General features: G+C 49.4%; 1 protein-coding gene across 7 annotated transcripts in view; it reads left to right on the top strand.

Moving 5' to 3' along the window:
• The window catches only part of TENM4 (teneurin transmembrane protein 4), a 695,703-nt gene that overhangs the window by 208,698 nt on the left and 460,543 nt on the right, over positions 1-26,462 (top strand). For 5 of the 7 annotated variants that reach the window (XM_084894429.1, XM_084894427.1, XM_084894432.1 and 2 more), the window contains exon 3: positions 23,048-23,127. The exons of the other annotated variants lie outside the window; for them this stretch is intronic. Coding sequence is in view for 4 of the 5 variants with exons in the window: in XM_084894427.1 (XP_084750553.1) it covers positions 23,118-23,127 (10 nt within the window). In the remaining variant the exon portion in view is untranslated. The remainder of the gene's footprint in view (positions 1-23,047; positions 23,128-26,462) is intronic. 7 annotated transcript variants of the gene reach the window in all.

Genomic DNA, 26,462 nt, shown 5'->3' on the forward strand with positions numbered 1-26,462 from the left:
ATCATTGACTGGCCGCCTCCTGCACACCCCTAGCTGGGGATGGATCCAACAACTCAACAACTCAGGCATGTGACTGGGAAGCAAACTGTGACCTCCAACTTCATAGGTTGACCCTCAACCACTGAGCCACACAGACTGGGCTATCAAGCCTCATTTTAGAGTGTAAAACACTCAAACACTCTTCCTTTTGTGAAGCTCCTATGATTTCAGGGGCTCATCTTCTCACCGGATTTCCTCTGGCTTGGAGTGGCCAGTTCTCTCGTGTTAAAGCAAACAATCCAGGACCTCACCCACAGGTTGCAGGATGCCAGACTGTCCTTTGTCAGCTGTTCCCTGCTTTCCACCTGGGTGCCTGGCCCTCTCTCCCCATCCTTCTATTTGGCTGCCTCTGAGACCCCTTTCCCAGGAGTCTGTGGTCACTTACATACAACAACCGTACTTTTCTTTGTCTAAACCCAGGAGGCCTCCCATTTCAGATCCAAACCGGCCCACTGTGGCACTTTTCTTCCCTGAAAGAGTTTGCTCTCAGAGATACATTCTGACTACTTTTCCAGCCCGGAAGGTTGGACTGAGGCCAGCTTTTTAAGAGAACTTGTTGCTGCAATATAGATCTAGCACTGGAAAGCATCTAATGTGAAAAGGAGGAGAGCTAATCCCGGAGAAAGGAAATAAAGCAGTGGGTGTCACTTTAACTGGTAACAATACAATGCACAATAATTGTACTCTAACATGTTTGAAAATCTCCGTAGGCGAGGCCGCTCTCTGGGAACATGCAAATTACCCAAAGGGACTCAAGAAAAAAATAGGAAAACTTTAAGAAGGTGATAGGCCAAGGGAACACTGAGAAAGATTTTAATGGAATGATTTACTTTGAAAAGACCCTACATAGGGTAAGATGATTTATTGCTGGAATTCCCCAAGGATCAAAGCCCAGATGATTCCCACGTTTTCATAGCAGACAAGCTGTGGGACCAGATGGGTGTGTTTAGATCTTGGCTTACCACTTACTCTCTACATGGCCATGGATGAGGGACTTCTACTCTCTGCATGTCGGTTTTGGTAGGAATTCAGTAGAGGAAGTGGCCCTGGTAAAACAGGGTGGTCTAGGTGGGCTTCCTGGAGAAGCTGGCCTGTGATGGATGTGATTTACCCGGCGTGGTAACCAAGAGCCTTTCACATTCTTGTTCAATACGTTTACAATGACAAGATGGTCTTCTAAGTGGCCTGGCCAGTCCATGTTATGGAAGTGCTGGATCTCCACCGATCCTATGATTACTTCTTGGGTATGTGAAGCAGTGCTGCCAACACTGCTAAGGAAGACTGCTAACTTCTACAGGCAGGTGCCCGCTTCATCCTAAAAGCAAACCCTGTGAGGTAGATTCTGTTGTGACCCCCATGTTAAAGATAGGGAACCAAGACAAAGACAGTCACAGCGCCTGCCTTACCCAAGGCCACACCATGGAACACAGATGCATCTCTGTCCCACAGTCTGCTTAAGGAACACAGCCTGTGGGCAAAGCTGACATGGCAGCGATTGCACCACCACTTGTCCCCAGAAGGACTGTCCAGGTTCCCTGTCTGCACCCATCACGCCCACCACCGGGCCGAAGCCTTCCCAACCACCGCATCCCACGGTCCCACCACTTGCTTTTCAGATGTCCCGAAGCCCTGATGCTCCTTATAGCACCCCTTGGGTATTTCCATCTGTATATCATGCCCTAACCTGCTTTGCCATTCATTCAGGTCAAGTACGTATTGCCATCTTCTGGCAATGAGATGAAGAGTCATCTTGGGATAGGGACGGCAACACCACCTCGGAGTCAGAATATGTGGGACAGTGCCTTATCTCTGGGCTCCCCCTTCCTGTCTGTATACCTGAGCCCCATGCCTCACTTTCCTCGTTCCTGGGATGGGGATACTGATGCCCAGCCCACAGGACAGGGTGAGGATGAAATAGGCAAAGCACTCAGCAGAGTGCCCCGGATGTAGTCAATGCCGAGGGAATGCCGATGACCAGTGCAGTTATTGTGAATGTGTTTATTACATGACCGTTACTCCCGTTTCTCTTCTTGAGCGCGGAGACATGTGTCCTGTTCTATTCTGTGATGCCCAGTCCTTATCGGTGCATTGTCATATCAGAGTCAGTGAATGCCATCTACACTGGGTCCCACATTCATTGTGCCTAGACCTCTGCCCCCTCCTATGTTGGTCCCACTCTCTGTGCTTGACCTCCCTGAACCTCACTCAGTTTTCTCATCTGTACGATGAGGATGATAGCATCTTCCCCACAGGGTACTTGGGGGGGTTAATGGTGTCTGGCTCATAATGTGCAGCAGCAAATATAACTTCCTTTCCCTTTGTGGACTGTATTTTTCATGGAACAGAGCCATGTTTTTTTTTTTTACATAAAGCAGTCATATTGCAGAGTTTATGTTGTATTTTTTTTTAATAGGACATTTTAAGGCTGGTCTGATGAGAAACTGTTAATTGAGCACCTACTATGAGCACTGGGCTTTGTGGATAAAGAGGAAATATAAAGTGTGCCCCCCACCTAGAGGGTCCTGTTTTGCTCTGGGCCCCCATGGACTTAGATCCTGGTATAACCAGGGCTGTCTCTGCAGAGGCCTCACTGGAGAGCACCTAATTTTGGGGTCCCATTTCTTTGCATCCCCACTTCAAAGAACTTTCAAGGAACTGTTTACTTTCAAGTAGCTAGTAGGATACACACCAGACAGCACTCCCAAACTGTTAGCTGCCTATTAATCTGCAGGGACTAATGTCAAAGCATAATTAGCATAACAGTGCTCCCAGCTTAATTGAAACAACGCTGCATCTGAGGCAGAGAATGAGAAATGCAAGGTTTGATGATTTAGAACTACTGAGCTTTAGCGGTTCCCTGGGCGTAGCCAGGAAGTGTTGGGTTTATTTCCCTTTGCCATTTTCTTTGTACATCTGGACAGGAAGGGGGTCTGAAAGGAGTTACTGACAGCATGCATGGCGTATGTGAGAGAACTTGGATGATCTGGAAGTCCCTCCACCATTTGGAACCCGGCAGTGGGCAGCGAGCCAGCCCGGCAGGAAACGGGAAAAAGCCTCTGTGGCGACAAAACACATCTTAACGTGTCTGCACGCCGCCGTCTTTTCGCTTTTATGAAGTCCTCTGAACCCAAATCACCAGCTGCATGCTCCCTGTTTGGGAGCTGGGTGATCTGACTTCCCAAGCATGCGCAAACCAGCAGCAAGACAGCCTGGCAGCGGTGGGCGGGGCCCCGGGGGTGCCTGTCTGCCCACCCCCTCACCTCAGTCCTGCAGTCAGAGGGCGTCTTAAAGACACGGAGCATGATTAAGATGCTCCAAGGAGAGAGTAAGACATGTGAGAATCCCTGCTTTTAAGGAGCTTTAAAGTTTCTGGGTGGATAGATGTTGTCTCGTTCCAGCATCTTAGTTTCAGACAGCAGCCGCTGCCCTGGCTAGCTCACACAGAAGAGACTGTAGTGTTCCCAAACGTCCCAGGAATGCCAGGACCTAAGCTCTGATGGCACAGAACCAGAGCAGCCCCATCCCTGCACAGGCTTGTAATGGAGTCCCTACTATCGCTCCACCTGGGGCTCACACCTGTAGGACTCGACAGTGGAGCCCACACTGCAGCCATCCAGATAAACAAACACTTGGCCGCCCAGCCTCCATATCTGGGAAGGAAGCCCTGACTCACCTGGGCTCAGACACCACCACCCGTCACCCCCACCTCCACTCCTGGCCCCCAGCACTGCCCTCAGAGGTCCTGTGGAGCCTGTGCTCAGGAGAGCTTGGTCTTGCCTCTAGGGAGCAATGCCTTGTTTCCGGCTGCTCAGCCTCTTTGCACAGAAAGGCACCCTGGCCCTAGCTGGTTAGGCTCAGTGGGTAGAGCATTGGCCTGTGGACTGAAGGGTCCTGGGTTCGATTCCAATCAAGGGCACATGCCTGGGTTGTGGCCTCAATCCCTAGTAGGGGGCGAGCAGGAGGCAGCTGATCAATGATTCTCTCTCACCATTAATGTTTCTCTATCTCTCTTTCTCCCTTCCTCTCTGAAATCAATATATATATATATATATATATATATATATATATATATATATATATATATATATTTTTTTTTTTTTTTAAACACCCTGAAAGTGGTCAGTGGGTGTAGAGAGGGCCAGTGGGTGGTGTCTGCGGAGATGAATCCAGGTGGTCACGGTCCAGCCAGCCCTGCCCCATTGCAGAGCTGTGTTCCAAGGACTAACTCACTGTCCCGCGAGGGGAATGCCAAGGTGAGCACAAAGTGAGACGGGAGTGCTGACAGGGAGGACGTGGCAGCATGAGAGAGAGGGAACACTGAGCATAGAAACTCCAAAGGCACAAAACGCCAGGGCCATTTCATTTAGGAGCAAATACGCCTACAGAGGTGGCAGTCCTGACACCCATCCATGTCAGGGAGTGGAGTAAAGGAATAGCTGTGCCTGATCCATGGCCTGGAGCACATGTGTCAAACACAAGGCCCGCGGGCCAAATCCAGCCCGCCAGGCCTTGCAATGTGGCCCGCACCGCGCTGTCATCACTGCACTCCGCTGTCAGTTTATGACATTGTCAGTTTATGACTGTTCAGTAAACCATTCGGCCCGCGATTTAGGCTGGATTTTAGATTTTGGCCCCTTCTCTGATTGAGTTCGACACCCCTAGCCTGGAGGAACGTGCAGATTGTAATCAGGACGCTCTGAACAGAGAACAGGAGGGCTTCTGAAAGATTTCCGCAGGTGACGGTGTGCGTCCTCCCCTTAGTGTCTGGGCTACAGGCCTGAGACGGAGAGGCTTGGAGCATTGTGGTGTCTGTTCCTATCTATCACACAGCCCTAGTTCCACATGGCAGGTAATGCAGGCACTGGCAGCATCAGTGCTCTCATGTGGGTCCCCAGAGTGAATGCTGTGTGAGGCAGGACCATGAACCTCAAGTGTCCTTACAGGAGGCAAGTCACCCCAAAACAGAAGCTCAGGTACTTTCTGAAGACTAGCTCAGTGATTGACAAACTGTGGCTCGCGAGCCACATGCGACTCTTTGGCCCCTTGAGTGTGGCTCTTCCACAAAATACCACGGCCTGGGCAAGTCTATTTTGAAGAAGTGGTGTTAGAAGAAGTTTAAGTTTAGAAAACATGGCTCTCAAAAGAAATTTCAATCGTTGTACTGTTGATATTTGGCTCTGTTGACTAAAGAGTTTGCCGACCACGGGACTAGCCCATGGCTAACAGGACGGCAACAGCTTCCTCCTGCAGCTGGCATGCATGTAGAGAGGGGAGACTTTCAGCCTCAGGCGTGAGGAGTCCAAGGAATTGGTCTACACAGGCAGTCAAGTTTAGCTAAAAAAACAACAACAAAAAATACGATGAATGTCCTAATTCTCTTCCAGATGTGGCAGATAAACTTCTGGCAGCTGGAAGAGAGAGTGGGGTGTTAGTAAAAGTGCAGGCACGACTGCCTCGTCTTATTGCGCGCCGCTGCCCTGCGCTCACAGGTGTTGCCCTTTTCACAAATAGAAGGCAGGACCCCCCCCCCCCAGGCACACCCTGGTTATAGCTGCTTTGTGGGGTCAGGAACAAGCCCGCAGCATCTCCAGGGGATGCCTGTAGTTTGCACAGGGCCACTGGCCAGGGACCAATGTTGGAACCTGACAAGATGGCTCTATATGTGTACATTTATATACTTATCTATCTTTATCTATTTATGTATTTGACTCTAGGCCCTAAGGCTTGTTTTCCCCATTCCTTGTTCCGAAGACTGTCTTTCCAAACATTCCTGCCTGAGTTCCACTAGGTCCAGTATTAACAACCATAACGAGGTGATTATTAGCAGTAATCTTGCTAACTCTTAACTCAGCCCTTCATTACCAAGATCATTAGCTATAATGCTAAGTCTTATCATGGTGTTACTGCCTCCCTGTTTTGAGGACAGTTTTCCCCCCCTCTCCCCTTCCAAGAGAGGAGAGCAGGGGCCTCTCTCAGACATTGGCCCCACCCCTCACTTCCTGCTCCACAGCAGGGCCCCTGCCTTTTGGAATTGAATGAGAATGTTTGTCAGGGAAACTTTGCTGGGGTTTTGGGGTTTTTAGTCTTCTCTAGTCTGTATCATGATAAGGCTGCATGGCTTCCCTGAACTCAGAGCCAGACAGGTGGTTCTGGAAGTCTGAATGCCGCACCAGGCATTCCCTCTTACCTCACCAGCCCACCTGCTCCAGGAGCCCTGATGGGGGAAGCCTCAGGAGCTCCCTCAGCAAGGACGCAGGGAGGGCTTCACGTGAACCCCACTCCTTTCCTAGGGGAGGCACTGGCATGAGGAAGTAAAGCTGCCTCCATCCCCAGTTAGCAATTATGTGCACAATTACATTTCCAGCAGGTGTCACTTACGAGGGTGAAACTCATTAAGCGTTCAAATGAGAATGCAGAAAGGAGCCTGGGAGAACGCAGGGAGAGCCGCTCTCTGCAGGGGCGAGAGACACAAACAGGAAGGCTGGACGCTGGACACTGGAGGTATCCTGAACATTTGCTATCCTGAACATGACTGATTGCCCCCCACAAGCAAGCTCCTCCCGACCTGAGGACTGCCCTTAGGGAAGAGGTTAACAGGCTCCTATTTGAACCAGTGAAGAAACTGAGCCGGGAGCCCTGCAGCGAATTGCTGAGGCCCCTCAGCCAGTGAGGAGGAACTGACAGGCGTGCACGCTCCTGAGGGGAATGGCACCTCAGCGCATTCCGTGTTTTACTTAAGTCCATAGAGGGCCAAACCCTTTCGTGGGTTTTCCTAGCTCTCACAGAGCCCAGCAGAAAGCAGCTGCCCAATGGGTGTGCCTGACAGGCTTGGTTATGGCAGGAGTCCTACCGTTGCTCAGGAGGAAGGAGGCATCCAGAGGGAAAGAAGACCAGAGGGAAGAAAGTTTCAGGTAGGTGCAAGCTTCTCTAAACAAACATTGACAGCTGGACATGGGAAGTAGCGTCCTCATTTTTCAGATGAGGAATCGGAGGCTCAGAGGCCAAGGCCGTCTGCCTAATGAGGAGCAAGCCTCCGATGCAAACCCAGATCCGCCTGACGCCAAGTCTGCACACCTTGCACCACATTGAGTGCCTCCTGTGCGGCCCCTCAGGTCACAGAGGTAGCTGCAGGCTCCCCTGGGCCAGAGCCCTGTGGGTGGTGAGCTCAGGGCTGTCAGATTTGGTGCTGCGGTACTGGAAACGCCCCATCCTCAGGGGAAGCGCCCCAGACTCTGTGCTGAATCAGTCTGTTTGCTCTCATCATGCAAGTCCTGTCTTGGGGGCCTCCTTAACCAGGGCCTGCCCCCCTGGAGCCTCATAAAGGGCTACTTGGAGGCAGGTACAGGCACACCTCGGGGTAAGGGGGGTTTGGTTGCAGACCACCCCGATAAAGTGAGTCGTAATCTCTGTGCTGGTGGAGGGTCTTGTCTTCAATGTGTAAAAAACACAACACAGGCAAAGCCCAATAAAGCAAAGCCCAGTAAAATGAGGTGTGCCTGTGCCGGCACTCTGCCCTTCCCAGGCCTGCATCCTTGCTGATGAGAAGACTCACCATCCATTTTCCCCACTCACCGCCCGCCCCATAGAAGATCACACTCTGCTCCATCTGGAAAGTGTGAGTCAGTTTCCCTGGACCGTTTCTCTCAACCTTCCTCTCCGCAAGCTCACCAGGTTCCTCCGTACCCTTCCCTCTTCCTGCCTCTGCCACCATCTATACCACTGCACCTGCCTCTCCAGGGGTCTTCTTCACATCTCTCCCTGTCTTCCATGTAGTTACACGTGAGCTTTGTAACACACTTATTTTACCCATCCCAGCTTCCATCCATCCAAACATTGTCTGTGGGGCTTGTAAGTATTGGTCATATGCCAGGCTTCCTGCTAGACTCGGGATGCAGAATTAGATCAGGAGTAGTCCAGTCCCTAGTGGTGGAGAGAGATTAAATAACTGTGCAGGTGAAGGGAAGCCAAAGAACCATGCCCCACTCAGTCACAAGTCTCAGGGGAGGTTCAGGGAGAGAGGATTGGGGGTCAGGATTTTTAAGGTGAGGGCTGGGGAAGGGGAGATAATCCAGACAAAGTGACTATGCACATACAGGGGCCTGATATCCCATCGCACATTTGGAGAAACACAAATACCTGGCAGAGCTGAAGATGGGGTGACTGCTGGGAAGGCAGGAACCAAGTTGTGAAGTGCCCTGTCCTGTGGGTCTGGAACTTCACCCTGTTGGCAGTGGATGGTTTTAAATAGAGAGCAATGTGGGCAAAGAGCTCTACTCGGGCCCCCTCCGCCCTCTTGGGCCTTCGGGTGAGCTTTGGTCCAGGTTCCTCCAACCACATCACTGATTAGGCTTCTTTCCTGGCTGGCTGTGCTTCTGCCTGAGCAACAGTTTCATTCTCCCAGACACTCCTCTCCCATAAGAGTTCTGAGTCACGCACAAATAAATGCCTTTTTATTCTCGCTGTGTTCCGGATGCCATGTGTCTTGATTGTTAGCACAGTTCGCTGGGCCCGTGGCTGCCACGTGTGTGGAGAAGTGCGCTGCGTTGGGATGCACACAGCACCCCAGGTCTCGCTGCATCTGCCCATCCCTTGGAGGGATTGGGAGGATTAGGTAGTGAACAGGCCAGCTGCCACCTCCTGCTTTTCTTATCAACCCAAGAAATGGGAAAGCCATTTTCTGTCACTGCTGAATGCAGATGGAGTCTGCAAGCACATCTTTGGTTTAGGAACAAGTAAGAGGAAGGGGTCAGGGTATGGGCCTCCCTGCACGGGGCGTCCTTGCCTGGAGAACCTACCCTGCTTGCAGTCTTGGCCCCACCGGGCCCTCTCTTCTTACCTCCCACCAGCATTTGTGCCACCTGAGGTGGTCCCCTCACCAGCCTCTCTTCAGGGCCCCTTGATACACGCATGCTTCTGCAGAAAGCATGATGTAAAACCATGAAAAACTGGGCGGGAGCCCTTGGCTCTGTGACCTTGGGCAAGGAACTCTAGCTCTCTCTCTCTTTTAAATACATTTTATTGATTCTTTACAGATAGGAAGGGAGTGGGATAGAGAGTTAGAAACATCAATGAGAGAGAAACATCAACCAGCTGCTTTCTGCACACCCCCTACTGGGGATGTGCCTGCAACCAAGGTACATACCCTTGACTGGAAAAGAACCTGGGATCTTTCAGTCTGCAGGCCGATGCTCTATCCACTGAGCCAAATTGGTTTTGGCAACTCTATCTCTTTTGATTTTGTTTTCAACACCTAAAGCTCACTTTGAATGCTCCCTGCTTTGCTTAAGACATGGAGCTAGGTGAATCAAAAGTGTTACCTTATCTGAAGAGACTTTTCTAATGGTGGCCACAAAGCTCAGAGGCATTAAATGACTTGCCTAGGATCACACAGCAGGAAAGTGGATTCTCTGAAGTAAGATTTCTACACTAGGGATCCTGTCCATTTGGTTCACCAGTTTGCCTGGCATCTTAGCACCTATATAGTAGGTGCTCACTGAGAACTTTTAAATGACTGCCTGCAAAGCATTGTGTGGAAAATAGTGATTTAGGTGTAATCCTCTTTTTTTTCTAATTTGTACTTCTTTGATTACTAGAGCAACTGAACATTATTTCCATGTGTGTATTCACTTAATATACTTCTATAACGTGCCCGTGTCTGTTCCCAATTTATTTGTTGGCGTCCTAAATTTTTCCCCACATCTTCATTGAGTGGTCATTAACCCTCTTCTATCTTCAATGCTACAAGTATTTCCAGCTTGATGTCTTTCTTTCTTGCTTTTCTTTCTTTTTGTGCAGAATTGCAAAGTAAAATTAATTTCCACTCATGTGAAGTTGTATAATCAACATGCTGAAACCCCAGCCAAGGTTTGGAAGCCGGTTTCCCCAGGCAACACATACCTCTTCCCAGTCCCTGTGAGCCCTGGGGGGTTGAAACAAGCATCAAAGGTGGCCTGGCAGGTAGAGCAGCTGCAGAAGTGCAGCCTAAGCCCAGGGCCTTGCCAGGCAGCCAGAGGGCAAAGCGTTTGTAGCATAAACATATGTTTTACTGTAAACACTTCCTTTTGATGGCAGTCCAGAACCCAGCAACTTGTTTTTAGAGTTTTACCTGGTAGCGCCTATGCCCCTCCCTGCTGCCTGTCCTGTGAAGGTGAGCAAGATAAGGTGCTGGTTTGCATGGAGAGCTCTTAGGCCGTTTCCCCTCCATTTCTGATGGGCTCCTTTCTCCTTTGTCTCTTTCTCAGTCCCAGCTGGTGTCTGTCTACTTATACCATTTTTACATGCAAATTCTTCCTTGGCAACAGAAGGATGCTCTGGCTCTGGGCATTTCTCCTATTTGTGGCTCCTGCAGCAGGGTCATAGGGCTTGGAGATCATGGGGCCTGGATTAGTGTTGGTGATGACAGCAAAAGTGCTATATCTTAGGCTTTACAGATCATAAAGGGGTTTCCATCCATTTTGCAGTTGGTCCTCCCAACAGCCTCCAGGAGTGGTGTGGGTAATAACCTCCATCATCTGCGGAGGGAACTGAGGCTCAGAGGCTGCCCATGTCGCCACGCCAGCCGCTGGCAGAGGTCGGGCCCTCTCCTTGGATGTCAGAGCTATGGCTGCTTCCACTTCGTCCAGTCAGCTCCTGGAGCTGGTCCTGACCTTTCAATCCTGGAGCAGGAGCAGGAGCAGGGTTCAGGGTCAGGAATCCAGCTCTCAAAAGAGAGGGCCTCACCTTGCCTAGAAGCTCGGAGTCTAAATTTCTGGAGAAGATTTTGCATAATACATATCTCTGTCCCTTTCAGCTACTGGCGATGCTATTACTTTGGACAGTGTGGGTGATGTCCTGAAAGAAGGAATGGTGGCTAATACTTTCCTGGATTTCCCCATCTCTGGGAAGGACTCTTTTCCAACTTGGTTTCTCCACCCACACACCTTTCAGCTTCACCCAGGTGGCGTGTCTGTGTGGGTAGACACATAAGGTCAGAAAAGAAGGTGGGGACTCTGAGGTTGGAGCCATGTCTGTGCAGACGTCTCAGCACTGGTTTCCTCTCTGTGACCAATAGAGGTTTCCAGGAAAGTAAGCCCTGCTGCTCAGCACCTGGTGGTCCTTTATGTACCTGTGGGGGCCATTGGTCTGGGACACAAGAGCCAGTCCATAAGAGGCCATCTGTGACAGGGCCCGAGCAAAGCAGAAAGCAAATGCATCCTGGATCCCAGCGTCCCCTGTCCTGACTGTGGAAAGATGACCTCTGCTAAGAAACTCACCCACCACACAAGGGGCTGGCTATCAGGGAGAGCTTGAAAGCCATTATCCCTTCATTTCTGTGGGTTCTTTTCTCCTTTGTCTAGCTCCCTCTCAGTCCCAGCCTGTGTCTGTCTGTTTAAACTTTATTCACGTCCACATTCTTCCTTAGTAACTAAGGAGCTTCTGTCTCTCAACAGCCCTATTTTTCCCTGCCCCAATCTCTCTCAATAAAGGATGGCTTTCCCCACCCTCTGAGTTTGGAAGGATCGATGCTAACCCTTTACCATTGTAGGTGTCCACACAGACAAGACCCAAGCAAGCCACATCACGTTAAGAATTAAATGCTTCACTAAATCTACTGAGAGATGCCTTCTTTGGCCCGTCTCTGTCTCACTACACTCCTGGCTTCCCTACAGGGACTTAAGACATCCTATACTGCAAAGGATTTTGAAGTTTTAAACAGAATACCTTGGCATTTTCTGCATTATGATTGTCTTTTCCCAATCATGCGTTTACCAACTGACACAAGAAGTCACATTCAAACTGGGTGTGTGTGTGTGTATATATATATATATATATATATATATATATATATGAAAGCAGAGAACTTTTGTGTCCCTACTCTTCTCCTTCTGAGGCTGCCCCCCACCCCCAACCCCCAATCTTACCAGTATCTCACAGGTGGCTCCTATTTCTTATTTTCTCTTGGGCTTGACTACAGTGGTCAGTTCTATAGTTGGCCAGCCCAAGCACTGCCAGTCTTTTTTTTTTTTTTTTTTTAATATATTTTATTGATTTTTTACAGAGAGGAAGAGAGAGGAATAGAGAGTTAGAAACATCAATGAGAGAGAGTCATCGATCAGCTGCCTCCTGAAAACACCCCACTGGGGATGTGCCCGCAACCAAGGTACATGCCCCTGACCGGAATCGAACCTGGGACCCTTCAGTCCACAGACCGACGCTCTACCACTGAGCCAAACCAGTTTCGGCAAGTCTTTTTTTTTTTTTTTTTAATCTTTATTGAAAGTATTATATATGTCCCCTCCCCACCCCCATTGATGCCTTCTAGCCACCTCCCATCCCCCAGCCTCCTCACCCCAGACCTTCAACACCCTATCGTCTGCATCTATTTATGCATAGTTATTTGGTTACTGCCCACCCTCAACTGCTTTCCCTCTGAGAGTCCACAGTCTGTTCTATGCTTCTGTGTCTCTGGATCTATGTTGTTCACCAGTTTATTTTGTTCAGCAGATTCCACATATTGCCAGTCTTTCTGCAGCCATTGTGCCAGGTTCTGCAGAGTGGCATTTCCACCTACATATTCTTTCTCAGCATCTCTATCCGTCAGAGTCTAGGAAGGAAAATAGAAACCACTCTATGTCTTTCAACAGAGGGAACTGAGTGTAGGAATTGGTCACACCACTGAGGAAATAGCTACAGTCTCTGAGGCAGCCATGATATCACCAACAACAGGGAAGCACTCCCAAACTGGAGGGGGAATTGGGAGAAGGTGCTTTCTAGACCCTAGAAGCTAGGGAAGCCCACAGAGGCTAGAATTGATATGTAGGTGCCTGTCAGGACTTGGAGCAACAGAGCTGATGTGGCCATAGATAGGGAGAGAGAGAGAGAGAGAGAGAGAGAGAGAGAGAACACCTAACTTCTCTCTTCTTCTCACCTCCAGTCTTCTACCAGGGTCTTCTATTGGCCAAACCTGCCTGCCCAAAAGCTGGTGCAAGGGAGCCTGGGCATTACAGTTCCCTGGGAGATGGAGAAAAGCAGCAAGTGTGGGTAATGGCATCCATTCGGCCCTCTCACCCCCACCACCCTTTTTGCTCAGGCTGAGTTGGTGCCCATTCATTCCAGAAAACTCCTACTCTTTTATAATGTCTCTAATCAAGAGAGCTGGCAGCTTGACAGAGGCATCATATTTTTATATGATCTCGCAGATAGAACAAACGAGGGGGAAATCCGGCTCTTCCCAAACTCCTCCCAGGCAGGGGTGGTGAGCTCTGTAATATGGTTAGTCACCCAGTCCTGCTCATGGATAATTGCTGCCCCTTGTCCTTTGGAGGGGAGCAGCATCTCCATTCTTTAGGAGGAGCTTCAAGGTCTATGGTTCTGCTCATTCTTGCAACCATGCTAGCCCCAGAGACTCCACTATACCTTGAACATCATCTCCTACTCTATAAGACCAAACCCATAACCCACACCCTGCTATCCAGCCACATTCTGCCCCTGAGGGCCTGTGTTCTGTGGTTATTCCAAAGGGCTTCAGGGTAGCTCCAGCTCTTGTCTGAGACAGTGAATCCTTTCCAGCCTGGCTTCCCTCGGGTCGTTCTCCACCCCCTTTCCTCATAGCTTGTTTGTGGCGTGGGAGCTCAGACACAGGGGAATGTGGATAGGGAGAGTCCAAGAGCGCAGCCGAAGAAACAAAGGCCCCTACGTTTGTTCAGCCAAGAAAATAACGTGAACCAAAATGAGGGATTTGGGTTGGATGTGTTTTGTTTTGGAGCCTTTCAAGGGGCCAGGCATGCAATTGTGTTTGGATTGGGAAGAAAGGCATAACTGAGCAGGAGAGAATTCTTTGCTGAATTTATTTGGGCTGTTCCCAGATTAAAGGAAACACCAGGAGCATTAGACTGTGTAAATGTTGCAGTCAAACAGGAGGGGACCCTGTCTCTTTCTAGGATGTGTTAGGACAGCATTTGGAAGCAATGGGCTTGTTTGTCCATCAATCATCCATCTGGTTAATTCAGCATAAGTTCAAGCCACTCACCTTGCTTTCCTTTTTGTTTTGTTTTGTGTTTTTTTTTTTCATTTTTACTAGAGGCCCAGTGCACAAAATTCAGACTGTGTTGAAAGTCTGCATCCTGGTGATCAGTGTGCATCACAGCGATTAGTCATTCCACTGTTCGGTTAATTTGCATATTATAATTTTATTATATACTAGTGCACAAAATTCATGCACATTAAAAGGGAATTAATTAGAGGAAATATTTTAATATTGCTATTTACCCTTTATCGATAATAGAAATGTCGGGGATAAAAAAAATTAGTAAAATATATATTAAAATCTTTCTTCTGTCATTCTGTGGCTTGCCCTGAGAACCAGAGTCAAGTCCCTGCTCACCCATGTGCACCTCAAAATCCTGCAAGACCCAGTCCCAACTGGCCCCACCCCCATTGGGCTAGATCCAGACCTGGCTGGCCCCACCCCTGTCAAGCCCTGCCAGGTGGGGAGTGTGGCCACAGGTCCCACAGTTCGGCACTGAGTGTGCAGCCTGAGGCCCCCTGGCCCAAGCCTGGGTAGGGGGCATGCCTTGAGATCCCCATCAAGCCCGGCCACATGGGGGGGGGGTGGCATCAGGTCCCCTATCCCAGTGCCAAAGTGGAGGGTGCAGCCTGAGGCCCCCAACCCAATGTGGGGGTGGGGGACATGGCCTGAGGTCCCCCAGCCTGGCACCAGGGTAGGGGGCACAGCTTGAGGTTCCCTGTCAAGCCCCAGCAAGTGGGGGGTGCAGCCTCAAGTCCTCTTCCCCTCCCAGTACCAAGCAGCCTCAGGTCCCTGCTGATTGCTCCTTAAGGCTTGTTTCGAAAACTTGCCTCCACTGTGGGCATAGCCATCTTGTTATGTCATGGTGGTCAATTTGCATATTTCCTCTTTATTAGATAGGATGATTTATTGATTTGAGAGAAACATCAATTTGTTGTTTCACTTATGTATGCATTTTTTGGTTGCTTCTTATATGTGCCCTAACCAGGGATTGAACCCTCAACCTTGGTGTATCAGAATGATGTTCCAACCTACTGAGATACCCAGCCAGGGCTTTGCTTTCCTTTTTTTAAAAATATTTTTATTGATGTCAGAGAGGAAGGGAGAAGGTATGAGAGACAGAGAAACATTGGTAATGAGAGAGCTGCTTTCTGTATGCCCCACACTAGGGATCGAGCCTGCAACCCCAGCATGTGCCCTGACTGGGAATCAAACCATAATCTCTTGGTTCACAGGTCAACTCTCAACCACTGAGGCATGCCGGCTGGGCTGCTTTCCTTTTCTAACAGTGTTAGTTAGGACTGCTGGTTCAAAGTGACAGAGACCTCAGAATTCACTAACTCAGAACAGAGGGAGTTTTACAACTGCCTCATAAAATCTAAACTCTTGAACTTGCCAGGCAGAGAAAATGCAGAGATACAATGGGATTGGGATCAGGGTTGCTGTTCTGTTTAAATTCGTTCTGTCTCTTGGTGGCTGAGGGCTGCTTCTCTTACACTACTGAGATGGACGGCTATAGCAAAGTACCACATGGAGAGCCTAAAACAGCAGAGTGAATTGACTCAGTGCTGGAAGTTGGGAGTCCAGTCCAGGTGTGGGCAGTGCCCTGCTCCCTCTGAAGGCAGGAACTCCCAGGCCTCCCTTCTAGCTCAGAGGGTCCTGGGCTCCTGGCAGCACCACTGATCTCACGTGATGTTCTCTCCGTGTGCATGCCTGTCTCCAGGTCCACATGTTCCCATTTTCCCAAGGATTTTCATTGGATTAGGGATTGCCCCGGTGACCTCATTTTAATTGATTACCTCTATGGAGACCCTGTCTCCAATTAAGGCTCCATTCTGAGGTGCTGGGGGTTAGGACTTCAACATGTCATTTTTGGAGCATACACTCCAATCCATAACACCTACGTGGCCACTAATAGCTCTGACGTTTTTCATCTGACAATCTGCATTGCTAGAGAGTACACTCTACTTCATTTTGTTTTCAGAAAGCCCAGGGGAGGGTTATGACTGTTCAGTTTGACCAGGTTCTGCTCTCCCCATGGGTAGCCAGGGGGCCCCCGAACTGTGTTTGACCTGGCTTCATTAGGGTGTCAGCCCAGAGCCAATCAATGATGGCCAGGTAGGCAGGGTTCTTGGCGTGACAGTTCTCATAAGACCCACATACCTGGTATCTGTCAGATCAGCCAATTAACATTGGGTACAAATCCCAGATCATGGTGGCTTATGACAGCAATGGTTTGTTCTCCCCATGGTCCAAGCCCACTCTGGGCATTGGGGGTGGGAAAAGGGTTTCTCATAGTCCCCCAGAATCCAGGCTGGCAAACTGTCCCACCTGCCAGCCCCCTCTCCCACACACACCCTGCCAGTGTTAATGAGAGCCCTGCCTCAGTAATTAAATCTCCTACCTGGAAGAAGTACATTTCTGCACACAACCCACAGGCTCTCATTAGCGGCATGGCCCTTGTCAGGGTGTGCCATCCCACCTGAGCCTGGAAGGCAGAAAGCCAGAAAGAGTTGCCAAACAGCACCGATGACTTTCACACCCCAGGTGATGGGAGCTGTGGAAAGCTTGGTTCCCAGAATGGGCTGTTGCCTGGTAGACTAGGAGCTGAGCACTCCAGGAGCCTGCCAGGCCAAGGGAAAGGGCAGCAGGGAAACAGTGAGATGTTGGAAACCCCTGGGTCTGGCTGCAGCCTGGAGGGGCTGAGGGGTGAGTGGTGGGGGACTGGGCTGGGAAGGCAGCCAGGCTGGAGTAGAGAACTGCTCGTTCTAAGGAGGGGTTTGGATTTTGCCCCAAAGACAGTGGGAATGAGCAAGGGATCTGAGCCAGGAGGAGCAGGGCAGGTTTGCATTTAGGAATACCACAGGCAGCCTGATCATTTGAAGGAAGGAGCTGAAAAGCAGGGACCTGTGAGGAGATCATTCACCCCTAGGAGCTAGTGGTAGAAACCCCACTCTGGTGTGGGAGTGCAGCTGTGGTCCATACAGCAGAGGTGGCTCTGTGGGAGTGCTGGCATCTGTACTGTCTCCTGAAGAAAGAGGAACAGCTGGCAGACATGGAAGGAGGGGGATGCTTTGCAAGCTGACTGTGACGCCAAGGAAAGACCTAGAGGTCTTGGAGCACTCGAATTTATGTTTGTGCTGCACATTCAAATCCCAGAATTTATACACACACACACACACACACACACACACACACACACACACACATTGATTTCAGAGAGAAAGGGAGAGAGAGAAAGAAAAAAAACATCAATGATGATAGAGAGTCATTGATTGGCTGCCTCCTGCATGCTGGGCATGTGCCCTTACCGAGAATGAAACTGACCTCCTGGTTCATAGGTTACCGCTCAACCATTGAGCCATGCAGGCCAGGCCAAATGCCAAAACTTTTGATGGTGTATTTGAAGGGCTTAAAGGGGAACGTTGGTTAAGGAAAAGCAAGTTGCAGGAAATTGAGAACCACCTCACGCCTGATACCACAAACCTCATCAGGGTGCTTTTCAACACGTGCAGTTATCTGCGAACCATTCACTCCCTGCCCGTGCTTCCTTCCACGCCTTGTCTTATGGGCAGAGTTCTTGGCACACCTTCACAAACATGTGATCTTTGCCTGGCGGGAGCCCAGTATCTTCGTCTTACTCTCAGTCCTTGTAGGATGGTGCTCCCACCTGCGCCACTCACCCTCTCTCTGTCAGACATCCCTACAGTAGCATAGAGCCTCCATCCTTTCCAAGACAGCTGGACACCTGGCATGGCTTTGGGCAGCTCACGCTCACATGGAAGAGCCACTTGTGAGCACACACAGGCAGACCCACAAGAGAGAACACTGAGCGGAAACCTGAATGCAGCCCAGGGGCAAGCAACTGGCAAAGGAGCTCCGCCCAGCTTCCCTGTGCAGCAGACCTTCCTCACCAGGACAGGGCTGGCTGGGGCTGGCTCACCGCCCCACGGGGACCTGTGAAAAAGCTCCTGAGGCCTTCAGGAATGAGGATGCCCCCTTAAACGTTTGTAAGGAGACTACCTAAAGCCCATCTGCTGCCTTTATTTCCCCCAGAGTGCATTAAAAGTGTGCAGCTGTTCAACAGGAAATGTTCCATGACACCATGGGCTCACGGATTGGCCTTGAATGTTGGGGAGCAGATAGGAGGTGTGGAGTGTGGAAAAGTGGGTGAGCACACTCAGGAGTTACCCCTGCTCCCCAGTGTCTCTAGCCGGACATGCAGATTTTCTACCCTGTCCATGTGCGCTCTCATGTGGGCGTGGTTCTGTGTGTGTCTTTGATTCTTTCAGTGTCTGTGTGTGTGTGTGTGTGTGTGTGTGTGTATTTTCTTTTGAATCAGAAAATTGGTCTATGAGTTCACCAGCAGCAGCTGCAGCTGCCATAATTAAAATGAAATAACCTGCTTCCTTCAGTCTGTAGGGAGAAAAGCTTAAAAAAAAAAAAAATCCATATTCTAAATGGACTTTGGAATGTGGTGAATCTGCCTTCTCTCCTCTCCCTCTTCACTTGCAACAAGTTTGATGGCTTTGTTTTCCTCAGGAGTCAGGGGAAGAGAAGGGAATTCACCTTGAGGAGCGTTGGTCCGGCCCAGCACTAGGCAAGGTCATCCCATCTGCACAAGCCAGGACTGGAATCTGGCTGGGATGCTTCATTTTCTCCTCTGCCATGTGCAGTTCCGTGTCTTGTAAGCCACTGATCTCTCCACTTGTCTGACTGTCCGGACACCCGGAGGTTTGGCTTTATTGAAATGTGAGGGGATATGTTGGCACCTATAATTGGCTTGGATTAGAAACCAAAGCTTTTTTTTTGCAGAATAACAAGGTTAAGTGTTCCGCCCTAATGATTACATGGTAATGAGATGGTTTTCAGGGAATTGGACCTGCTCTTGAAGGTGTTGCTTAAAAGTCACTCTTTCAACCAGGCTGGGGAAAGAAAACCCCTAAAGAACGGCAGACTGCCGTCTTGTGTGGACCTCAGAATACGGTGACGGAGGTAGAAAGGGGCGAGTGCGTGCCGGGCGTTGAAGATACTGTGGTACTGTCTCCAGGAGCTCCCAGTCTGGGCAAGAGAACGACATGCCAGTAAAGAACTATATGACACGGGCAAGAAGCATTAGGTCATGGACATGAACAGCTTGCTATCATTTCAGCAAGTTTTTTTTCCCCCAAAACTCTCTTTCTTTCCATTGATAACTTGTGAGGAGAGGAACCTCACTGTGAGTGTGATGCCCAGAATGGGAATATAAAACGATGCAAAGAAACTAGTATACATTCGGATGTACGTGTGCAAGTCTGGTGCTTACGCTCTCTAATCCCTTGTTACCGTTCCCCCTTAATAATGAAGACATGTAAGGAGCTAAGGGGGTTTGCCGAAAGCCCACAGGCAGTGACCGGACAGGGACTCGGTTCCATCCTACCTGCTGCACAGTCCTTGCTCCTGCCAGGGCACCTCTGAGAAAGCCTGCACCCTGCTGTGAGGCGGCTAGCACAAGGATCGTCCATGTTTAGAATGAGGAATGTTCTTCTCCTTGAACAATCCAAGTTTTAAATCTGGCGTCTTGGCAGGAGTAACTCATGATTATCATCTCTGGCTACAGGCGTGAAGGTCAAGTTTAAGTTCACCAAGTACTCCAGGCAATCCTCCCAAAGCATGAAGTCAGTCCAGAGCATAGAAATGCTAGGATGTCAGTGAAAAAAACAGATTCCTGGCATCCAAAGGGTGTTCCCTGGGGTTCTCGAGTTGCATGCTCCTGTCACCACGCCTTTGCTGAGAAGGGAAGGACAGACGGAAGCTAGCCCAGCAGGGAGGGAGGGTGGCCTCCTGCCACCTTTGAATTCTCTGCTAAAGACCCAAGTCTGTGATGTTTGGTGCCCAACTCAACACGCTGTCTCTTATCTCCTTGGTGTGTGGTCACTTTGGGGAAATTAGCAGAAGCGGAAGCACCCTGCATCCCCCTCAAGCTGGACGTCTCAAAATGCAGTCCAGAAAATGACCACACTTCCATCCACCAAGGGTAGGCATAGAGGTGCACGGGAATGGAAGGTGTTCTGGGAGTGTCAGGTGTACAGGGGTCGCGCACAGTGTTACAGCATGCTTTACTGTGGCTCTCCCGGAAAGGAGAGAGCTTGGCACACTATCAGGAGCTTCCTATCCCAGGCACCGCCCCTTTCTGGTCATACTGTGCAGGGCTTGCCAAATTCATCTTCCTACTGCAGATCTCCAACACTTCATATCTCTGCTCACAAACCCTCAATGGCTCCCTGTGACTGACAGAATAATGGCCACCGTCTCTAAATTGGCATCCAGAGCTGTGTCTGTGGAGGCCCACCCCACCTGCCAGGTGCTATGTTTTCCATTTTCCCCTCCTGTGCCTACACTCCCTCATGAGGAGCATGCTGCCCTGTCCCCAGGCCACCTGTCTAACACTGTGCTGGGCTGAGTTCTCTTTGGTCAGCCAGGGTGGATCTCTCTGCTCTCGTTTTCTCATGGGATTTCTTTTTTTTTTTTTTTTAATATGTTTTATTGCTTTTTACAGAGAGGAAGAGAGAGAGATAGAGAGCTAGAAACGTCGATGAGAGAGAAACATTGACCAGCTGCCTCTTGCACACCCCCCAATGGGGATGTGCCCGCAACCAATGTACATGCCCTTGACTGGAATCGAACTTGGGACCTTTCAGTCTGCAGACCGACACTCTACCACTGAGCCAAACCGGTTTCGGCTCTCATTCGGCTCTCCGGATTTCATCTGTATCTCTCTTATAAAACTGCCAAGCATTATGATTACTTGTGGGCGTGTCTTCTTTCTTTCTTGTCAGCCTGTGAGCTTCCGGAGGGCAGGATTTGCTTGAGTCACCAGTGTATCCTATATAGCACCTAACATGTACTATATGAATGAATGAATGAGAAAGTGAATAAATGAATGAATGCTGTGCTCCTCTCCTAACTGGATTTCCCCTCCACAAAAACTCTAGTATGGCCCTGGCCAGAATGGTTCAGTTGGGTGGAGTGTTGTCAAAACAAAATAAAAAGAACAACAAAAAATGCTAGTATGTAAATATTTCGAAAACCTTTGGTGGACCCATGAGCATTTAGGTTTATGAATAGTCACTTTGATGCTTATTGGAGGACATGTGAAAAAGAGGGAATTCAGGGGTATGGATTGAAAAGGAAATCAGCAAAAAGAGGAGAGTTGAGGTTTTCCCCTGAAGCCTTGGGAAAGATGAGGGTGTAAGACAACTAAAACTGCAGTTCTGCAACTTCTTCAGGGAGGTGGGGGGAGATCAGCAGGCACGGGGATCTACAGCCTGAGCTGTGGAGGCACAGTGCACTGTTATCCCTGGACAAGGGAGAGGGCTTGAGAAAGACCCAAAGTGTTTCATCCAAGTCCCTGGAGGGGACTAGGACCCCAGCAGGATCCCTGGGGACAAAGCCAACAGCCCTGAGTGCTGAAGTCCACCTGGGGGGAGGCCCAGGCCCAGAAGAAAGTGCCCATAGTTCCGGCAAAGCAAGTTCCTGCTGATCTCTGCAACTTCCGAGGGTCAACTTGGAATGAAAAACATGCCATAAATAGAGATGAAGAGCATTATTGCCCATTCTACATGCACAACGTGGTAGTCCTACCGTATGTGGTGTGCTGTCTGCTTTTTATTTTAGCGAATGTGGTATGACTCTGAAGGACTTTGCTAGCGTTTTGGTTGTCAGGTCTTCTACCCTGGGGTATGCAGGACCTGAGATGGAGAAGGATGCTCTGCCCTTGAGCAGAGCCTGCTGACCATTCCTGCTTAATGCAGTTATTCTTTGTTGAGGATAACGAGAATTCACAATAAAGAAATATATGAAGTGCAAATGAAGCTAGAAAAATTTTCAAGCTAGAAATTCACTTTCAATGGAAATTACCAGTAATGCCTCACCTTACAATACATAACAGCGTCTCTTAGCTAGGAACCTTGGTATATTTGGCAAATACGTATTTAAGGAATTTCTCAAGTAATGGCTTTTTGCCTCAGATAACTGAAGGCACCTGTCATGCCTTGTTCTTTCGCCTCGTGGGTCTTTGATATAAGATGACATTTGGTGGTGTTTTCAGTGAGTGAGTGTGGTACCCAGATTGTGAATCTGTGAGGACTGGTGTTCACATCCCAGTTCCTCCTACCTCATACTGCGATGACCAAAGCAAATGACTTAAAGCTTTTGAGCCTCCTCTCACGCTTCTTTGAATGAGATAGATTTTTTGTATTCATTTCATAAGCTGTTATCAAGTACAGCTATCTCCTTTGGCATTGGAGATCAGAAATGAGTCAAATTCAATGTCATAAAATTATAGGGCCAGAAAGGTCACCGGTTCAAAAATTTCTTCTTTCAGATGAGGAAACAAAGGCTCAAAGAGGGAATCGATTTGCTAGAGATTGTAATGCGATAAGAGGGCCAGAACCAAAACTCTTCTGCGTAAGGAATTTTGCTCATGGAGTACCCCAGGGATGCTCAGCCCATTTTATTGGGCATGGGAGGAAGGCTCCAAGACATTCAGAATCAATGACAGAACTGTCACAGGGGCCAGAGCATCAGCCTTAAGCTCCATCCCCTCACCTTTGTCCCAACACTCACCACATCACAGTAGGTCCTTTGCAAAACACTGTTTCTATGCTGCTCCAAGCCCTGGCTGGGCACCTGGGTTGTCAAGAGGACTGACTTGCAGTCCATGCCTTGAGAGGTTTGGGCAGTCTGAGGAATCACCTGTGAACAGTAGCTATCAGACAGCACCCTCACTCCCACCCTGAGGAAGACTCACCAGAGCCTCCCAGGAAGGCTGCAGAAAGGAAGTCTGTGTGGGGTTCTCAGGGAATTGGGAGCCCATTTCTCTGTGTGGCTGGGGAACCAGGAACAAGCCCAGCTCCCTTTTGCTGGAAGTGTTTGTAGTGACTGCTGGGGAGAGATCAGTGAGGAAGGTCAGGACCATCTTGCCACCTCACTCAGTTGGGCCTGTGTTCTCTGCTTCAACAGAAAGGATCACACCCCATCCTCCAGGATCTGATGGCCCACGGACACTGCTGACTCTTCAGAACATGCGGACATGGAGCCAGGTCAGTCTTCTCGTCTGCTCTGATTTTCTGCATCATCAGCTGCAAACCTGTGGTCTTGATGAGAAGGTCCCTCTTGGAATGTGAATTTGTGATTGCTTTTTGGGTGAAGGCTTTTGCCACTAAGAAGCATGGGAAGTGGAGGAGGTCAGGCCAGAGTGGAGGTGGCCTCCTCAGGGAGCAGAAAGCAGTAGGTGGACTCGTGGGTGCTGGAACCCAACAAGCTTGCTGGCAACCAGCATGATTGGAGGACAGAGCAGGCAAGGACCTGGCATCCAGCTGGAATGAGATGGGGGAGCTGGCAGCCAGGAGGTACCTGGCAAGCTCAGGACCACATAGGCATTGGTGGCAATCAATCATTCTGGGGTCCAGAGTTTGATGGTTGCATTCCAAGCTGGAGTTGAGTGAGAAGCGTAGTTGAAAATAGGGGTTGGGGGAGCTGAGTGGGAGGCTGCCTAGAGGAGTCCAGTGGCCAGAACAGCTCTCTGGAGACCTTTCTTTATATTGCCATGCAGAAGAGCAATGGCAAAAAACAATAGGAAGCTCCTGGGTTGGGTGGTAAAGTGGAAGGATGTTTCAAGCTAGAGGAGGAACGTGGCACAGAGAAAGGTAGGATCATAACTAGAGGCTGGGCCATGGGGAGAAGGCTGAGGAAGCAAAGGAGCCAGGGCCCAGGGTGCAAGCTCATTACTGAAAACCTACTGTGAAGCCAGCCCTCTCCCTTTTCCTTTTCCTCTAATCCATCTTCAAGGGAGGTGTGTGTATCTTGCTAGGCCCAGTTATGCTGCAGTAATAGATTCACACGAGAATCCCAGTAGCTTAACACAACAATGTTTGTTTCTTGCTGGTGCTGCATGTCTAACTGAGGCGGGCAAGGGCTCTGCTCTACCTCACGCCTCAGGAGCAGGCTGAGGAAGGCTTGGCCATATTGTAGGTGTACCACCTGGAGCATGAGGCCACCGTGGTCCCTGCAGCAGAGGCAAAACAGCTGGAAGGCTGCGCTGGCTCTTAAATGCTTCAGTCCCGAAGTGACGCACAGCCCACGGGCCGGAACTAGTCCCATGCCCTGCCTGATTTTTAGGGCTCTGGGAAATGTGGGGAAGACATGGCTAGTTGGAGAGCAGTAACCACCTTCACGCCAGTAGGTATAATTTCCATTTTTTAGGTAAGGAAACTGAGGCTCAGAGAAAGGAACCATCTTATCTGAGGTCTCCCAGCTAAAAAGTTCTGGAGTCTAGACTTTACATAACTGACTCAATTATTTATTTAGCTTATTCAGCAAAAACATATTGAATAAAAATGACAGTCCCAACACTGTGATAGGCTCTGGGGATATAACAGGGAATAAAACCGAAGGTAGTCCTGCCCCATGTGGCTCAATTGGTTAGGTGTGCAATGAAGGTTCTGGTTTCATTCCTGGTCAGGGCATATGCCTTGATTCTTGGCAGGGTGAGTCAGGAGGCAGCTAATCAATGTGTCCCTCTCACATCAATGGGTCCAGCTGTGGGGTGCTGGCCTGAGTCTCATGGACCAGCGGACTGTCTGGAGCTGCAGCCCAGGGGCCCCAAATCTGCCTGTCCCCCTCACCCTAAATCAGGAAGCAGGAGTCCTTGTTGCCAAGTCAGGCTCCTCCTGCTTCCTTGGAGATCAGGAAGATGAGGCAAATGGGACACTAATGACATTCAGAGAGAGAACTAAATTGGGAGGTGTTGCAAACACCATGGAGGAGGGAGATGCGATGTGAAAGGCTCTTTCCAGAGTGGGCAGGGGAGTGGGAGAGTGCAGAGAGAGCTGGAAGTGGCGTCCCATGGCTTCCTCTGGCACCCACACGTGGGGTGGCCCGTGGGATCATTGTAGGGGCTTCTCTCATCTCACTTTAAGTCAGGGACCTTTTCGTCGACTGACTCATCCATTCATTGATGCCCTCCCACCTACCTTGCCAAAACAGATTTGAGTGGGTTAACAATTATAAATTGATTAATAGCTAAGACTAAGACTGTTCAATGCACAATTAAGGTAGACAGTAAGGGAGAGAAAAAGGAGGGGAGGAGGAGAAGAAAAAGATTATCAGAGCCACCCAGAAGCGGGGTTCTTGAGAAGCAGCTCGGGAATCTGGTGACAAACAGATCGGGCTGTGATTGTTTAAGATCGTCAGGGGAGGAAAAGCTGTGATGGGGTAGCAGTGATGATCAGAGTTTCAGAGAACTTTCAAATCCTTGTCTATTCCTTCAGTTATAGGCATTGACCATGTGCTATGTGCTAGGGATCCCCCTTCCCAAAGGGTACTTTCTTCTATCTCATTGAATGTTCATAGCTCCTGCAAGGTGGTCTTTTAAGGCTCATTTTAGAGATGAAGTGACTGAGGCTCAGAGACACTGAGCTGTTTCCTCAGCACATGGTGCCGGAGCAGCTGGATATGCACCTGTGAAAGCATGAAGTTGGACCCATTCCATACAAAAAATGACCTCAACATGATCATCGGCCTAAATTTAAGAGCTAAAACGCTAAACCTTTAAAAGAAAACAGGGGCCTAAATGTAATGATCTCAGATTAGGCAATGGTTTGACACCTGCCAAAGCAGGGGAGGATAAAACTCATAAATTGGACATCATCAACATTTTAAAAATTTGTGCTTCAGCCCTGGCTGGTGTGTGTGGCTCAGCAGTTAGTGTGTGTACCAGAGGGTTTAATTCCCCGGTCAAGGCAAGGGCACATACCTGGGCTGCAAGTTTGATCCCTACCCCCAGTCAGGGCTCATGTGGAAGGCAACCATTAGATGTCTCTCTCTCTTTCTGCTCCCCTTCTCCCCCTCCCTTCCACTTTCTATTAATGGAAAAAAACCCTCACTCCTCAGATTGAAGGCAGAAGCAGTTAGAGCTTCTATTAAGCCAAATATTAAAGAGATTTGCCAAAATGGGAAACAGTGTCACCCCATCCATTTCTGTTAAGAAGAAATACATTGAAGGCTTTTACACAAGCACTTCCTTGATGGTATGCACATTTGGATGTACAGAGGACTATGCCACCAACATGCAGTAAAAGTCATCTGCTGCTGTTCTGGCTGGTTTGGTTCAGTGGATAGAGTGTCAGCCTGCAAACTGAAGGGTCCCAGATTCAATTTCAGTCAAGGGCATGTGCCCCGAGTTGCAGGTTCGATCCCCAGTAGGGAGCATGCAGGAGATAGTAGATCAATGATTCTCTCTTATCATTGGTGTTTCTAGTTCTCTATCCCTCTCCCTTCCTCTCTGAAATCAATAAAATATATTTTAACCCTTTGCACTCCGCTGTCCCCTCTCAGGGGACATTGGAATTCTAGCATATCACTCGGATGTCCCCTC

This window comes from Pipistrellus hanaki, assembly GCF_964339955.1.
Source record: "Pipistrellus hanaki genome assembly, chromosome: 9".
In the NCBI taxonomy this organism is placed as follows: domain Eukaryota; kingdom Metazoa; phylum Chordata; class Mammalia; order Chiroptera; family Vespertilionidae; genus Pipistrellus; species Pipistrellus hanaki.